This window comes from Typha latifolia, chromosome 7 (assembly GCF_019914945.1).
Source record: "Typha latifolia isolate L0001 chromosome 7, TyphaL0001v2, whole genome shotgun sequence".
NCBI lineage: Eukaryota > Viridiplantae > Streptophyta > Magnoliopsida > Poales > Typhaceae > Typha > Typha latifolia.
The window spans coordinates 719,115-737,226 of NC_133092.1; the positions used below are offsets into that span (position 1 = coordinate 719,115).

The window sequence follows — 18,112 nt, forward strand, 5'->3', positions numbered from 1 at the left end:
ACGTAAAAGGAATGGAATTGATCAGAATTCTTTCTTAATAAACGGATTGCCCCTTTCTTGAATTATTTTTATTCTATTCAAAGCAGTGGATTAGGGAAAATTAATGGAAGAAAGGTTATGACATAAAAGACATCACCATACTCCATCTTTAAAATAGTTTTAGAGTGGAATAATGGGAAAGCTGAAAGCATAACTATTCACCCTGGAATTATTTATTCCCCGGTTATTACGAAAAAAATTATTCCTGCTTTGGGTTTGGGCCGTAATGGCCCATTATAACAACGTGGGCCGACGCCTTGGGCTCTGCCATCCGCTAAAAAGGAAAATTCCATTTCAGTCCATACCCTTTCACCAAATTATGATTAACAACCTATATCTTCAATTTATATGGTTTAGTTACCCAAAATACCCTTTAGATTAGAAGTGGCGTCATGAAGTTTACTATCACTAAAAAAAAAAAAAAAAAATTTCTCACTTACTTTTTCCCTTCCACGTCATCGAACACCAAATTTCCATATAAACCCCCAACAAAGAAGGAATTCAAAGTGGAAATTTCTCTCGTCTGCGATAATAAATTATTCTGTTCGTTGGGATAAGTCGGGTCCAAAAGCAGCTCATTGACGATCTTATTCAAACGACAAGCTAACAGCGAGAATAAATCGTAGAGGTTTGTTTATCCCGATAGTGATATAATCCAAGAATGTAAGGAAGTAAAGCAGAATGGTTAATTATAAGAATATGCCATTAAACATGAGAGTGGTCCTCCTAGCTCGGGGCATACAAAACTGAATAAATGAGCTATGAGCTAGCTCGAGCTACACTTTTGGGTCTTTAATTTTGAAACAACTAGGAAGTTGACATGCATTAAGGCATACAGCTAATAAACGAAAAGATTAGATGCAACTTATTAATATATCTTACTATCGACAAGTTTCTGATCAGCAGCATCCACGCCGAAAGGCAAAACAATTAAACAGCCAATACAATAAGAAAGATGATGAGTGTGACTGCATCCTAAAAAGGCCAAATGAACCTTTTATTTTAATCAATATCTCCATCCATTCTTCTTCCATTCTAAGAAGATATTGATTGACCCACAAAATCATTATTAGATAATAAAACCCAGTCCATTTGTAGTCCCCAATAGCATCTTAATAATTAGTAGCCCCCTCCCCAACAGCTTAATTAATTAGATAAAAAATAAAGATTAACGTGCATCGATTAAACCCGAATTAGCATTTAATTCATCTCCTCTTTCACGAGCCAGGAGGCCCAATGCCAAGATCTCCTCTCTGGCTCTCTCTCTCTCTCTCTCTCTATCTCTCTCTATCTCTCATAAGTCCCCACCTACCAACGATATTGGAAAGATCTAGGCCGTTTGTTCCGAATCATGGAGCAGTTTTTTATTAGACCGACGGCTGCAGAGGTGCCACGTAGGCGTACCGGCTTCGGTCTGGTGTCCCTGTGCCGCGTCGGTTTCTTTGGTTTTGCTTTTCCCCAATTCTCTCTCTCTCTCTCTCGCAGCCACTCCGACGTTGGCTCTCGCCTGGTGCCACGGAGGCTTCTCCCCGTGTTCGTCTCCCCGCACGCGCTGAGCGGATGGTTTTATTTTATAAGTTGGCCCCTGGGAATTTGAGGAAATACCGATAGGTCCCTCGGCCCATCTCCTCAAGATCGGAGCCCCTTCGTCGCTCATTAGGGTTTCCCTTCGGTCTGATGAGTCTCTCCTCCCTCCTTCCATGGCGTCGTCATCTCCTCCTCCTCCTCTCCTCGTCGTCGCCTTCGCCTTCGCCTTCATGCTGCTCTTCGGGATCCCGAGCCGTGACCCTAGCGCTAACCCTAGGTTTGCGTCCGCTTTCGAGGAGGACAGGGACGGATCGGATCGAGGCGGCGGGGGGCGGTATTCGATCTTGAACTACGAGTCTTTCTGGCACGACTACTCCCCGCCGACGCCGCCGCCTCCGCCGGCGGTGCCGGAGGCTCCTTCCGCTTCTTGTGAAGCGGACGTCGGCGGGGAAGGCGACTTCGACACACGATGTGAGCTCCTATCGAGCGTGGAGCTCTCTGGGGATGTCTATATCAAGGGGAGAGGCAGCCTCGTCCTTCTTGCTGGTGCTGTGCTCAGTTGTCCCCTCGCCGGGTGTGAGATCGTCGCTAATCTTTCAGGTGAGGTGCGGCTGGGGAAGAGCGCGGGGATTGTTGCCGGGAGGGTGCTGCTTGCGGCGTCGAACATTAGCTTTGCCGAGGGGACGAGGATTAATACCACGGCGTTGGCCGGGGAGCCGCCGGAGCGGACCAGTGGGGTCCCATCCGGAATACATGGGGATGGCGGGGGTCATGGGGGAAGGGGCGCTAGCTGCTATGTGAAGGATGGGCAGACGCAGGAGGATTCTTGGGGCGGGGATACATATGCTTGGTCATCGCTGATGGGGCCGGATAGTTATGGCAGCAAGGGCGGATCGACCAGCGTGGAGAAGGATTATGGAGGAGGAGGCGGCGGGAGGATCTGGGTGGATGTAAAGGATTTTTTGGAGTTCGAGGGAGCGATATTTGCTGATGGCGGTGATGGTGGTGATAAGGGCGGAGGAGGTTCTGGTGGAAGCATCTATATAAAAGCTTCAAAGATGTGAGTTTTTTTCCTTTGTTTTTTCAATCAAACCCAGGATGCATGTTTAATACCTCTTTACCTTATTCATGTGTGAAGTTTTTCTCCTTTGCCGATCGTCATCTGGATATTTCTGATTTACATTGATGTCTATTGGCATATACCGTTTGTTCACTATAAATAATTTTGCCTCTGAACTTGGGGTAAGACCCCAGCATTTAAGTCTCCTTTGGTTGTGGGCAATTCATGTCATACATCATTCTCCTGCATACTTTGACAGATTCTTATATTTCACATCTGTGAATTAGTTTGTTGTGTTTGATGTAGAAGGACATTAGTTCAAGTCTTTCAGACTCAGTAGAAACTAGAAACCTATTTTACTTGTCCAAAAACTATCCTTAAACATAGAAATTTCCTCGAGTGGATGGTTCTTATATCAGTTTCGCTGGAGATCACGATTTTATTCTACTTCTAACATCAACTTGCTAGTTTATGACGATCTGAACAAGCTGGCCATTTATTTGGAGATGAAATTGTAAGCAGCAAGAACTACCTAAATTGTTTCATTTCCCAACCTTATCTATAAAGTACTACTTTTACAAGTATAGAAACTCATGAATTACAGAAATTAACAGCACTTAGTAGTTATTACTTTACACTTGGGGTTATATGACCTTACATAAGTAACTCTAGAAATTAAATACCCACTAAAATATATTTATCTAATCTTTTCCTTAAAGAGTCTTAGTGGATAAGTACTTTTTGCATGTCCCGCAATGTGCCTATGCTCCTTGCCTTATAAACCATTTTAGTGACTTACTGATATGGCTAAAGAGGTAATATGAGCAACCTTGACTTTAATAGTGCAATACTATCAAGTCGTAGTTTATATTTCTTAATACAGCTACACATTAACTGTCAGAAAATTTTGGATAATGTAGTTAAACAATTTTTTGGTATGCTCTTTTTTTTTCTGCTGGTAGCATTCTATCCTGTTTAATTGTTTATTCTTTCACTTGCTTAAGATTTGAACATGGAAACCTCTTATATCTCTCTTTCTGTTTTTTTCCTTTCCAAAGTTGTTTCATCTCTTTGTTTGCATAAATGCAGTTGCATTACTAGCATCACATTAAGAACACATTACATATGTCACAACTCACAAGTATCTGTATTCTTATTCTTATAATCAATGCTATTTTTAAGCATTTTTTTCTTTGCATTTGTGTTATTATCACTGTGGACTTCAGTTAGGTCTCATGCAAATTGTGGATGAAATAAGAATAATCCACCCTTTTGTTGATGCACATGTACCACAAACTTGCTTCCTTTACACAAGTGTGGGTCTATATAATGAAGCTGTGGTACCACAAATGTAAAATTTTAACCTGGTAGGCTAATTTGCTGATATATATATATAAACAGATCCTATACACAAGGTGTCTTCTTTACTTGCAGATAAATGGAGCAGATTGGCTAATGCCTGCATTATAGTCTGTCCTGGGATCTAGATAAAGCTCTATTTGAATTTTTCTTTTTGGTGAGCTGAATCTTGTAAGGCTAATTGCTATATGTACTTGTAGGGTGTGATGCTAATTTAAGTTTGGATTGATATTTTTGTATATGCGATCTGCGTAACTGCTGTGATTCCTCTTTGTTTTGTCTAGATGCATATTTAAGATTTCCCATACTATTGATTTTTCTATCTAATGCTTGTTTTGAGAATCAGGAAGGGTAGTGGCACGATAAGTGCTTCTGGAGGCAATGGTTTGGCTGGGGGAGGTGGTGGCCGTGTTTCTATTGATGTTTTCAGCAGGCATGATGATGCACAAATTTTTGTTCATGGTAATTTATTTTCTTTCCTTCATATCTTTTGATGGTTTACACAAAATCCCTCTAACCACGATTATTTGTAGATCTGTTACCTATACTTAGTGTCAGATCATTCTGTTATGCATGTCCTTTAATTCCTTTTCTATATCTGAAGTCATTGATGTTGTTATGGTGGACTTTGGTCTCTTGTATACAGGTGGAAGGAGTTTTGGCTGTCCGGAAAATGCTGGAGCTGCAGGAACTCTTTATGATGCAGTTCCAAAGAGTCTTACTGTTTCCAACCACAACTTGACTACACAAACTGATACTCTTCTTTTAGAATTTCCTAATCAGCCACTTTGGACAAATGTTTTTGTTAGAAATTGTGCCAAAGCTGCTGTTCCCTTACTCTGGAGTCGTGTACAGGTAAGGATTTTGTTTGGATTACTTATGAATGATTGTATAGCTATGGCAAAAGGAAAGAAAGTACTGCATGTTGCTCTTTGTGTTGTACAATCCAATGTTAGTGAAATAGGATTTTATTGTTATACTGTGACAGTATGTCCACAAGTTTGCTGTTTTTCTCGATATATTGAAGCATTTGGTTTGTTACTTTGCAAATCTTTGCTTCTCTATTTGTATAGAAAACAAAAGCATCATAGTATCATACTTGTATTTGTTGTATTTGTTGACTTGTTCAGCTTCCGAGATCTTCCAATCTCGAGTATTAGATCTTGATATTTTTCCTATATTGAGGGCTTGGTTCAAGTTAATACCTCTCCTCTTTGTAATATCTTTCAGAGAACCATTTTCGTAGATTTCCTCTATTTAAATTCTCAAAGATGTCCTTCTGAAATGGCCTATTGCATTGTTCAGGTACAAGGGCAACTTAGCCTACTGTCTAGTGGTATCTTAACTTTTGGCCTGGCTCATTATCCTTACTCGGAGTTCGAACTTATGGCTGAAGAACTTCTGATGAGTGACTCAATAATCAAGGTGATCACATAGATTTTAGCTCCTTTTTTTGTGGTCTTTCTATGCACTTTTGTTATTAGTTTCTCATTTATCATGTGATATGGCAACTTGGGCAAGTATAGAGTATGTGCAACCATCATTTTGCTTCTATAGTCCTATACTCCTATGCACTACAAATTGTGCATTATAGTTTTCTGTAGTATGAAGGATACAGATGTAACTAATAAGAGCAACCTATTCATATGTATAGATCTTAGTTGTAATTTCTTCGAGTACTATATAAGTTGCATTGGTTGCATTATGTGTCAATTTTTTATCTATTATATCCAGCCATCTATTAAATCCTATACTTAATTATACCAATTCTGATTAATTTAGGTATTTGGGGCCTTGCGGATGTCTGTAAAGATGCTCTTGATGTGGAATTCTAGAATGCTAATAAATGGGGGCGGAGATTCAATAGTGCAAACGTCATTACTTGAGGCAAGTAATTTGGTGGTTTTGAAGGTACGCTACTTTTTTCACAGCTTGTGAATTGGCTTTTGTTCTGTCAGTTTTTTCTCTGTTACAGGTGTATTTGCTCTATTTCAGGAATCATCTATGATACATTCTAATGCTAATCTTGGAGTTCATGGTCAAGGCCTGCTGAATTTGTCTGGACCAGGAGATATTATTGAAGCACAACGTCTAATTTTGTCACTGTTCTACAGCATTCATGTAAGCTCAAATACCTGTTATTTTCTTGAATCTTTATGTTGTAAACCACAGTTATCTTTTTGTAGGCAATGCTTTTATTTTTTTGTTCATCACACAGTGATGCGATAAATACATGTTAGCTATGATTTTCTTAGCTCTCGTTATTTATCACGATTTCCCTCCTCTAAAAAATAATTCAATTATTCTTGGCATGGCCAGAATCATGGATTCCCTCTATTATCTTTTCTTCATTGCCTCTCAGCCTGTACTCTTTTATTCTCTTTTATCTCATCTAGTTTCTTCATTTGGTCTGTTTAGAATTGTTCTAATTATTTCATTATTCACGTGAAGAGTGTTTGGTTTTATTTATGTAGGTTGGGCCTGGCTCTGTTTTACGTGGGCCATTAATAAATGCAACTGATGATGATATGTAAGTAGAACGAGATATCATTTGCATTTCCAAATTTTTATTTGTTTTTTCACTCTTGATGTTTGGATTGCTGATTATCAGCTCTGTATCATGCTTCATTTAGGGCTCCAAAGCTTAATTGTGAACTAGAGAATTGCCCCATGGAATTAATTCATCCACCTGAGGATTGCAATGTGAATTCGTCACTGTCTTTCACGCTTCAGGTTTTTATTCTTGCTTCCTATAATTCTAGACTTTTATTGAAGTACTTAATAGTGTTTGGCTCTAATATACTGCTTTAACTTGTCCTTTAAGATACTAATATCTGGCAGTTCGTTTAACAGATTTGTCGAGTTGAAGATATTGATGTTGAAGGGCTTCTAGAGGGAACTGTTGTTCATTTTCATAGGGCAAGAAATGTCGTTGTGCAACCTTCTGGAACAATTAGTGCCACTGGATTGGGTATAGCTAATGAACTTTCTTTCAAGTTAAACTGATTTGCGTATGTTATTGATTCATTAATTTATCAATCTGAATGTTCTTGATTTTGTTGCTGTGTGCCTTATTTTTTAAAGATCTAGTGGAACTAGAGAAGGCATCCAAGTGGAAATATAGGGACTCGTGCCAAATAGAATATTAATCAGTTCCTAATTGAGTCAATTCTCTCTAATTAAACTCTTATTTGATTTCCTAATTGAACACCCAAATTGGGCTATAAATAAATGCATGTGACAACCCTAAAGAACTAGAGAAGGCATCCAAGTGGAAATATAGGGACTCGTGCCAAATTGAATATTAATCAGTTTCTAATTGAGTCAATTTTCTCTAATTAAACTTTTAGTTGATTTCCTAATTGAACACCCAAATTAGGCTATAAATAAATGCATGCGACAACCCTAAAGGATGCAGAAGTGGACCCATTCTACAAAAATAGCATGCTGCCTGTGATAAGCCTGGTGGAAGGCGCCAAAAGAAGAGCGGAGACCTATAAACAGCCATTTCTTGTTGTAGGTCATCTCCTATGATGGAGATTGGTAGAGGAAAATTCTTATGACAAGCTCCTATTAACTTTGACATGATGACACCACTGTTCCTATAACTTTGCCATGATGATTCCACTGCTCCTATAACTTTGACATGATGACCCCATTGTTTATGTAGATGGATTGATAAATATATAGATAGATTCCATAGAGGGCTTCGGTAGTACGTACAGAAAGAAGGTGGCAGAGAATAAGGAGGCCTTGGAGTGAAAAGAACAAATTGAGTAACAGTTAACACCATTATGAGGTTATAAAAATGGACAGATTATCTTAATGTGCTCTCACCCTCTGCCTAATCTCCAATCATTTGTGAGCCTTATCCAGTCAATGAGATAAAAAGAAATGAATATTTGGCATATTTTACCCCAGGAATTTGTCCATTTATCTAGTATAAAAAAAGTGGTTTTCTGTCCAATATAAATCAGATGCAAGATCTTTCAACTTTTGGAGATATTATCTTGGCACTTGCTCTAATTGCCTTGGATGACAATTTTATGTATTTTTCTGTTTGATTACGAATGAGTAAAAGAGTTTTTTATATGTCAAAAGGATAAGTTGGTGAGCTTAAAGTTTCTTTTGTTTACCTTTTTGTGATTAAGTATTAGTCTAAAGGAAGTTCCTTCAGTGATTTTATTTCTTGCCATATTAATAATTATCTTCTAAAAAGATGAGTCTTTTTCTGACATCTTCTATGCAAATAAAGAAATTTCGGCAGTAATCTCTGGTATAACCACTTTGTGACCAACCATGGATTGTTTATTCATTGAAATTGTGTTTAATCCTATATTAATCCTGCTGTGTCATGAGAATTTATTCTGACGGTGCGCCCTTTTCTGAATAAAGGATGCAAAGGTGGAATTGGAAGGGGAAGTGTTTTAAGCAGTGGTCTCAGTGGTGGTGGCGGGCATGGCGGTAAAGGGGGAGATGGTTTCTATAATGGCAGTCACGCTGAGGGTGGCCTCGCATATGGGAATGCTGATTTACCCTGCGAGCTTGGTAGCGGTAGCGGTAATGACAGCATAGCAACTTCAACAGCTGGTGGTGGTATAATAGGTATCCCTGGATATTATTGGTTATATTCTACCAAGTTGTCAGTCTTGTAATTTTGAGAAACATGATATTTATGGTGCTGTTTTCTTGCTATTAAAGATCATAGAATTGTTTCAAATGCTGTTTAACGATGATGCTTACTTTGTCTTTTTTTTTGTTGTTGCATTACTCGTGCAGTTATGGGTTCATGGGAGCATTCTCTGTTAAGTTTGTCCGTCTTTGGCTCTGTTGAGGCGAATGGTGAAAGTTTCATGGGTTCTGCTATCAATGTCTCAAATGGGGGGCTTGGTGGTGGTTCTGGGGGCACTATTCTTCTCTTTTTGCGTACTTTAACTCTTGGTGAGACCTCTGTCCTGTCAAGCGCTGGTGGGTACGGAAGCCATAATGGTGGTGGTGGAGGCGGTGGAAGGATTCACTTCCATTGGTCTGACATCCCTACGGGAGATGAATATCTTCCAGTAGCAAGTGTGGAAGGATCCATAAATACGAGGTCTGGTCAAATTTCTTAGTTAAGTTATTTTCTTGGATATATTGAGTGCTTGAAGAGATTCTTTTAAGTGTTACACCATGCTCAACTATCCCCATACTATGTATCTTGTAAGACAACCAGGTTGTGCATATTTTCTGTTATTTTCTTAATACATTTTTTGTGAATCTACTCTTCATTGCACAAAGCATTTGCAACCAGAAACTTTTGGATCACCTTCTGGAGTTATTTGATGTACTATGTAGTTGGAATAATCTTCTTTTATTTATGAAAATGAGCTGACAATGAGAAATCAGATATAGGGTGCTGATTGGTTTTCTGAATTTATGTGGTTCTCGTAACATTATTTAAGCGGCCATTTTCTCTCACAGGGGAGGCATGAGTAAGGGTCAAGGCTTTGCTGGGGGAAATGGAACTCTCACAGGAAAAGCTTGTCCTAGAGGTCTTTATGGAATATTTTGCAAGGTGCTTATATACTGTTTAAATTAATTCTAAGAATATACTCCAAAATGTATGACTTTTTGGGTTTATAATATGTTTTTTATGCAGCAAAGTTGGTAGCTTTTTTAATCAGTTATATTGTACTTAGTAGTCTATATATGTAAGTGTTGGATTTATGATGTTTTGAAAAAAAATGCAGGAATGCCCTTTGGGAACTTTCAAGAATGTCACTGGATCTGATGAAGCTCTTTGTTATCAGTGCCCCTCTGATGAGCTCCCTCATCGTGCTGTGTATACAAGTGTTCGAGGTAACTCTCAGTATGCTGCTTCTTATATGATTATACAGGTGGCGAGACATAGTCGGAGAATATCTTTTAGTGCAGACTACTATGAATTCATTACTTGGTAATCTTACATTACAGTATTTTAAGAAGATGTTGGAACAGATCTTTGATGATTCACATATGCCCCTTTAATTTGTTTAATCTGATTTTACTTTTACTTGTTTATGATTGATTCTATTGTATTGCTGTAGAAATTTTTAAAACTTCAACATTTTTTTAACAGGAGGTGTTGCTGAAACTCCATGCCCATACAAATGTGTGTCTGATAGATATCACATGCCACACTGCTATACTGCTCTTGAAGAGTTAATATATACTTTTGGTGGACCCTGGCTATTTGGTCTTCTTCTTTCTGGGCTCCTTGTCTTGTTAGCTCTTGTTCTAAGTGTTGCACGGATGAAATTTGTTGGCACTGATGAATTGCCAGGGCCAGCGCCAACACAACGTGGGTCTCAAATTGACCACTCCTTCCCCTTTCTAGAATCGCTGAATGAGGTCCTCTATAACTTTAGTGCCTGTCTTAGTACAAATTTGTTCTTCTTTGCAAGTCTTGAGTGAAATTTTGGCAACTCTTGCTTTGCACACAGGTTCTGGAAACAAGTAGGGCAGAGGAGTCCCAAACTCATGTGCATAGAATGTATTTCATGGGTCCAAACACCTTCAGTGAACCTTGGCATCTTCCCCACTCTCCACCTGAACAAATTACAGAGATTGTGTATGTTGGCATGTTCTGTAGTGGACCTAGATTAGTAGCATATTCAACTTATGTTGCACCTTCTTGTCTTCTTATTGAGTTATTTCCCTTTTTCTGCCTGTATTTTTTTCTTTTCTTTTCTTAGCTATCTTATGACCTTTCTTAATGTTTGTCATGTTGCATGTTCTAATTATTTACAATCTTTTTTATACTCTTCCATTGGCAGATACGAGGACGCATTTAACAGGTTCGTTGATGAGATAAATGCTCTTGCTGCTTATCAGTGGTGGGAGGGATCAATTTATAGCATTCTTTGTATACTCGCATACCCTCTTGCATGGTCATGGCAGCAATGGCGGAGGAGAAAGAAGCTACAGCGATTGCGTGAATTTGTTCGATCTGAGTATGACCATTCATGCTTACGTTCTTGCCGTTCACGTGCTCTTTATGAAGGCCTGAAGGTTTGCATTAGATTTACTTTCAAAGTAGGAAATTATCCTTATTTAATATGGATCGTCGGTCATGGTTCTTTTCTCTAGTGAGAACTTCGGCATTTTAATTTATTAGAATGTATATAAATAGTCACTTCCTACCCATTTCTTTTTGCATATCTTTTTTGTATTCTTTTAATTGTAAATGCCATTTCTGGAATATACTAGAATGGTGCAAATAAATATTTCTCACCAGCTTTTTGGTCAGATATTTTTCTGTTGCTGTTGTTGGTCAGTTTTTGCTAATGTGAAATTTTCCTGCTTGATTACATAGTTTTCTTGTAAACTTAGGTGGCTGCAAACCCAGATCTAATGCTAGGATTTGTGGATTTCTTTCTTGGTGGAGATGAAAAAAGGCCTGATCTTCCTCCTCGTCTTCATCAAAGATTTCCCATGCGTTTAATCTTTGGAGGTGATGGAAGTTACATGGCTCCTTTTTCCCTCCACAGTGACAATGTGCTCACCAGTCTCATGAGTCAGGTATACTTTCCACTTTTGGACATGAAATGCATTTTTGATAGATTTTAAAATTTAGAAGCTGCTTCTCTTGATCTGATATATCAACTTTTTGTGCAGTCTGTACCACCAACAATATGGTACCGCCTTGTGGCTGGATTGAATGCACAGCTGCGCTTGGTTCGCCGTGGGCACCTCAAAGTAACATTTCTGCCAGTTCTCAACTGGCTTGAAACTCATGCAAATCCTGCTTTGAACCTCCATGGGGTATGTGTTGATCTTGCCTGGTTTCAAGCTACAAAAGTAGGCTATTGCCAACTTGGTCTGGTAGTATATGCTGCGGAAGGAGAATCTGGGTCTACTACAATTGATGGTGATTCTAGAAATGCAACAGTTGAACAACCGTCTCGGTGAGATATCATTGCTCGTTGCTTGTTTTTTTAGCAGTTTTGTGTTTTAAATGTTCTTTTGGTCAGAATCTACCAAGTCACCACGCCTTTACTCTGCAGAGCGAATAACACACACGGAGATACTCAATCTGGCCATTTGAGGAACAGGGAAGCTGTTATGCGGAAAAGGATAAGTGGGGGGATTTTAGATAATTACAGCCTTCGGATGCTTGAAGACAAGAAAGATTTATTTTACCCATTATCTCTTATACTACATAATACCAAGCCAGTTGGCCATCAGGTGACTTGTGCTTGAATAAACTTAATTATACTATAGGCTTTTTAAAATGTCTTTAAGGTTGATGTTGATCTTTGTACTTATATACTTATCATGGCTTTACCGTTTTTCTTTCAACTGCAGGATCTTGTCGGTTTGGTTGTCTCAATATTACTCTTAGCAGATTTCAGCTTAGTGTTGCTTACATTGCTCCAGCTTTATTCATTTTCTATGGCAGACATCTTCTTAGTTTTGTTTGTTCTTCCTCTGGGTATACTTTCACCATTTCCTGCTGGAATAAATGCTCTTTTTAGCCATGGACCTCGGCGATCTGCTGGCCTTGCTCGTGTATATGCATTATGGAACATTACATCGTTGGTCAATGTTGTAAGTCCCTTCACATGCACTTTTCATTGTTATATGACTTTGTTTGCTTTGCTTCTATGTTTGAAATACTATTACCATAATATTGTATTACTTTTGTTGCTCTCAGTTTTCACAGATCTCTATTTACAAGGTTAAGAATTTGCAGAAACTATCAGTGACATAATTGATTAACAATGATTGAGCCACATAATGTCATTTGGGACTTGTGGAAAAGAGGAGGTAGTTGATATGTTGTGCTTAACCAGGCTAATTATAGTAGATCTTGTTTTACATGAGAGGTAGGACCTGTCCAAAGAAGAGTCCTTTTCAGTAAAAGTAAAGAGTGAAAATAGTGCTTTGTCTCGAATTGCTGCAACAAGGTTCCATTGGTAAGATATGATACATATTGGATGGGGATGTATATTAGCATACATATTGCTATTTCCAAAGATAACATTTTGCTGTAAATGCTAACTAAATGCTAGTCTTTTTCTTTGAAATTAAGTTATCTCTGCTGGTCGGAAATTTGAACTTTCTTACTCAGCGATTCCTTATAATTTGCACCGTCTTTCCCCAGAGAATTATGCCCCCTGCTTTTTAATGCAGGGTTATTTTCATGGTTTTGCGGATTGCATGCTCATTTCATTTATTCTACAGGTTGTAGCCTTTATATGTGGATTTGTGCATTACAAGTCATCAAGCCAAAAACATCCAAACCTACAACCTTGGAATTTGGGCACGTAAGCAATTTCTTGATGCCTTTCGAAAGAAAAAGAACTCTCAATTATTTTCCCTTATGCATGAGAAAGAGTTTTGCATGTTTTGACAAGTTTGTTAATTGAGAACGCATTGCTAACTACTTGGTGTTACTTTCTGAATGCATTAATCTTCGCAGGGATGAAAGTGGTTGGTGGTTGTTCCCTGCTGGATTATTGTTGTGTAAATGCGTCCAAGCAAGACTGGTCGATTGGCATGTCGCTAATTTGGAGATCCAGGACCGCTCATTGTACAGTAACGACCCAAATCTATTCTGGCAGGCTTGACACAACTGAGTTACTACTAAAGCAATTAGATTATTTTGGAGTAAAATTGAGGGAATTGTGGGCCTCTTTTATTCATCGGGCCCAATTAGCATTTGTCATGCCGAATTCACACCCCCCTCGTTGATCTTTGTGCAGTTACAGTTTTTGCCTTATTGTAAATATAAAGGTGTACTTCATTCATTCTTTGTAGAATTTTAGTTACGATAGAGTTATACCTGAAACGTTTGCTAATGACCAAAGGTAGGATTTTTCCTTGTATCTTTAATTTTGTTATCAAGCCTTTTATGGCATTGAAATGTGAATTCTCTAATTTCCTGGCTGAATAATATACCAGCAGGGATTAATTTTTTTATCCTTCAAATGCTTATTGTCATTTTTCATAATCATGATCTCTACGTAAATCTTAGTCTCCCATCTTGAGGTGGAAGTATAATAAGTTGGTGAGCTTCCACTGAGTTTGTGATAATTTTACCAAGCGAACAGTTTTGCAAAATTACGAGCAGTCAAGCCAAGCAGTGCGTTGACAACTGAGTTCATCCGTGCTTCGCAAGTGCTCCTCCTGTGGTAAAATTGATGGACTATCCCATACGTAAACAAAAAGTTTGGCAGATTTAAAATAGTCAAAACTCCTCCTCCTATGTTAAAACTTAGTCAACAATACATCATTTTAACAATTAAATATTGCCGCATCAGCACTAATGATCACAACAAGACGAATTATTTCTACTCTTTTATTAAAGAACAAGACAAATTATTGTTGCAAGAATAACGAGTTTCTTTTTGTTCACAAGTGCTGGTAGTAGTAGTAAGCAGCATAGTTGCACGAATCTGGTTGGGAGAAAAGAGAGGAGTTTGCCATTTGGAGACGCGAGGTGGTCGGGTGAGACGAATTCGCGGTGCAACTCCTTCGCCGGTCCATCCACCGTTCTCTAATCGTAACGCTACCAAAATTCAATCTTCTCTTCTCTTCTCTTATATTTTCTGGTGGATACCAGGCGGAATCGAAGCTGTAACAAGCCATGTGAAGCTGAGAAGCAAGGAATTATCAGTAGGAATAAAAGGGTACCTAGAAGAGAATCCCTCCTCCCAATTCCTTTCTTCTTCGTGTCTCTGTCGATATATTTCTGCGTAGATTCCAATTCCAGTGTTTGGATGCATATTAGAAGGGGAAGGGGTTGACGGGTTATGATCTGTTGCTCTTCTCGCCCTCTTGTGCCTGAAGATGGAAATGGAGAAGCCGGCGGTAGGGTTTGAATCGGAGGGTAGTGGGAGAGGTGGGGAGATGGTTTTGGTAGTGAGAGGGAGGAGAGAAGTGAAGCCATTGCTTCTCAAGGTTGGAGTTGCTCTTGCTCTTTCCTTTGCCGGATTCCTCTTTTCCCAACTCCGATCTCGGTCTCAGCCTCGGCCTCGCCAGCTTCCGCCACCGTCTTCAGGTGATTATTTCCCCTTTCCTTGATACTTTATTCACGTTTCGGTTACTTCTTTTTGATCTCTATCTTGTTCTTACTAATAGTAGGTTGCGAGCCAGAGCCCAGTGGAAAGCCTAGCAGTGGCCTCAAAGAAGAACTCGTCGTCCTTAAGAATGTAAGGATTTCAACTCAATTTCCAATTTTGATGCTGAATTGAGAGATTTACGTGATGATTTGATACTCTTTGTAAAAAATGTTCATTTAATTGTTTGTGGATTGGGTTTCAATTTTCTTAAAGGAACAAGCATTGACTAAGATTGTAAATGGCACCTCAACCACCGCCACCAGAACAACTGCAACCACCGCCACCACCCTCCTGGGCCTGTCTCCAATAAGTAAGAGGTCCATTATCGAAGAGGGGTTCCTCCTGCCAGAATTTAATGACTTGGTGATGAAAGAATTTGAGGTCACCAGGCCAGACCCTGAAACATCCCCAACAACCCCCACACCAAAGCAATCGGAGACAAATGAGGAGGCAGTTATGGAGCAAGAGATTGCACAACTCAGGAACTTGGTGTGGTCTCTGCGGGAGAGGGAGAGGAGTCTTGAACTTGAACTGCTCGAGTATTATGGTATGCAAGAGCAAGAGGCTGCAATGACAGAGCTCGAGAACCAGTTAAAGATTAACAATGTTGAGGCTAAGTTGTACAATTTGAAAATTGAGTCTTTGCAATCTGAAAACCGGAGGCTTCAGGGGCAGGTTTCAGTTCATTCAAGGGCAATTTCTGAGCTTGATGCAGCTAGAGCAAACATTAGGCTTCTGAAAAAGAAGTTAAAGTCAGATGCTGAGCAGGCAAAGGAGAAAATAGCTTCGCTTCATCAGAGGGTTAGGGTGTTACAATGTAGGGTGCAGAATGATGAGAACAATGAGCAGGAACTTAAAAATAAGTTGAAGAGGTTGAAGGAGTTGGAAATTGAAGCTGCAGGACTCAAAATGGTGAATTCAAAGCTTGCACAAGAGAACTCGGACTTGATGCAGAAATTGGAGAAGATGGAGATGTCTGCCTCTTCCATTCACAAGGGTCCACAGGTGAATATATATCTTTAGTTGTCTTGTTTGCGCTATCTGTAGAAAGGGTCTGAATTGATACCAAACTTAAGCAAATGCTCCACAAAAGGAATTGCTTGGTTCACCTTGTATAATGGAACAACCACATTGGTGCTTTCGAGTGTGGTATGCTAGAATATATCATGCACACACTATGCTCGAATAGATCATGCAAACCGTAAGAATCAACCTTAATAAATTGTGCTTCTGAGAAAATTGACCTTGCCACACTTTTTATAAGCATTCGACTTGTATATTAATGTATCCTTGTCTCTTCTATCTTGTGTACATCTATGTCAACTACCAAAAGGTAGTACTCATGTCCTGCTTGTCATTCTTACACATGAATATTGAATGGTGGTCTTTTTTATTTTATTTTATGTCAGTGTACTTTACTGTATTCTGTTCATTTTCTCGATCTTGAATATTCTCTCAGCAATCAAAACACTTTTGCAGGTAAAAGAATTGGAGGAAGTGGGCCGCATGAGACGAGAAAATGACAAGTTGACTAAGGATATTGAGCAGCTCCAAACTGACAGATGCACTGATGTTGAGGAATTGGTATACCTAAGATGGGTCAATGCTTGCCTGCGGTATGAGCTGAGAAATTACCAACCTCCTCAGGGAAAGACTGTTGCAAGGGATCTAAGCAAGACCTTAAGTCCTAAGTCAGAAGAGAAGGCCAAGCAGCTGATACTGGAATATGCTAATTCTGGTGCAGATGAGAAAAGCTTAGGTCTCTTGGAATTTGATTCTGAGTATTCTTCTTCTTCACAGGCATCTGCAGTAGAAAACGATGACACTTCTGTTGAGATCTCCAGCACAAAAAATAGCAACTTGAGCAAATCAAAGTTTTTTGGCAAGCTGAAGAAGCTGGTACTGGGAAAAGAAATCCACAGTAATACAACTGGTAGAACTTCAACAAACTATAGTAATTCTGAGAGAAGGATGTCTAGCTGCTCTTTTGATGACACCATTGGAAGAGAATCATACCGTAGCTGTTCTTCATGCATGACAGAAGAACTGACACCAGCCAATCAGTTGTCTTGGATGGAAGCAGAACCTGATGAACAGCAGCCAAGTAGAGATCCTGGTTTGCATAATTATGCTAGACACTCTTTGGATATCCAAAGATTTAAGAGGCTCAATGTGGAGGATGCTGTTCATGAAAAAGGTGAACAAAATAGGGCTGGTGATGGGACACCCTTTAGATACAAGACTATGGTGACTAGTGCTGGAATAAATCAGAATAACCTCCTTGATGGCGATGAAAGTTACATACCCGACAAGGGTGAGCTGAAAAAATTTGCTGATGCTTTGAGAAAATCGAGAGCTGACCGTAGGTCAAGCAGGAGATCAGCATCCTTCAGTAACTGATGCTTTCCAGTAGGATACATGTATTGCTAATTGTTGAGAACCCATTCGGGGCTGTATATATTTTGCCATAGGCAGCAGTCAATAGGTGACTATCATCAAAGATGCTTGTAATTCTAGTAAGTTATACCATGAAGTGATTTGCAATCTAAATTTTGTCAATGCTTGTTAACCATACACTAAAATTTTTAGACCAACATGATGCGATGCTTTGTGTTTTCTGTCATCGTGATGTAAAATAATTGAGATGCCTAAGACTATGTAAATCAAATATACTTTGGAATCTTCTTGATATATAATGATGGGGTTGAATGCAAACTTTCTTATCTGTCTGCTATGTGTCTTGAAGATAACAGAAGCAGACGGCCTCTGCAAATAATAGAGTTGGGTTTTTCTTTTAGCTACATGGACTCCTCAGATTACTTGGATCATAGCCAGTTGGAACAAGAATTTTCTCACATTATTACAAAAGGAACGTATCAAAGAAAGGTACCTTTGGCCAGGTCTACTGTCATAATCTACAGACTGCTGTTCATCACATGCCTCGTAGCTCGAATATCTCACATGCCTCGTAGCTCAAATATCTTGTTATGAGGGCCACGCGAGAATGTAAATTTAAGACTATTTTGACTAAACAATTTCATTG

General features: G+C 39.1%; 2 protein-coding genes across 3 annotated transcripts; both read left to right on the forward strand.

Moving 5' to 3' along the window:
• Window positions 1–1,478: 1,478 nt before the first annotated feature.
• LOC140792402 (uncharacterized) lies at window positions 1,479–13,936 on the forward strand. Its single transcript, XM_073143385.1, has 22 exons — window positions 1,479–2,626; window positions 4,332–4,447; window positions 4,632–4,840; window positions 5,291–5,410; window positions 5,768–5,896; window positions 5,981–6,106; window positions 6,460–6,515; window positions 6,619–6,718; window positions 6,839–6,956; window positions 8,381–8,590; window positions 8,765–9,077; window positions 9,446–9,539; window positions 9,715–9,823; window positions 10,083–10,354; window positions 10,447–10,574; window positions 10,780–11,014; window positions 11,336–11,524; window positions 11,621–11,910; window positions 12,010–12,190; window positions 12,311–12,553; window positions 13,190–13,272; window positions 13,428–13,936. The coding sequence occupies exons 1-22, from the start codon at window positions 1,740–1,742 to the stop codon at window positions 13,573–13,575; spliced, it is 4,356 nt and encodes a 1,451-aa protein (XP_072999486.1). The 5' UTR covers window positions 1,479–1,739; the 3' UTR covers window positions 13,576–13,936.
• Window positions 13,937–14,382: 446 nt separating this feature from the next.
• On the forward strand, window positions 14,383–17,619 carry LOC140792041 (protein CHUP1, chloroplastic-like). Of its 2 annotated transcripts, none has more exons than XM_073142834.1 (4): window positions 14,383–15,008; window positions 15,092–15,159; window positions 15,283–16,074; window positions 16,549–17,619. In XM_073142834.1, exons 1-4 carry the CDS (start codon window positions 14,798–14,800, stop codon window positions 17,467–17,469), a joined length of 1,992 nt encoding a protein of 663 aa, XP_072998935.1. In that variant the 5' UTR covers window positions 14,383–14,797; the 3' UTR covers window positions 17,470–17,619. The 2 variants fall into 2 exon arrangements, with proteins under 2 accessions (XP_072998935.1, XP_072998934.1); XM_073142833.1 differs by having other exon boundaries at window positions 14,396–15,008; window positions 15,089–15,159.
• Window positions 17,620–18,112: the final 493 nt, after the last annotated feature.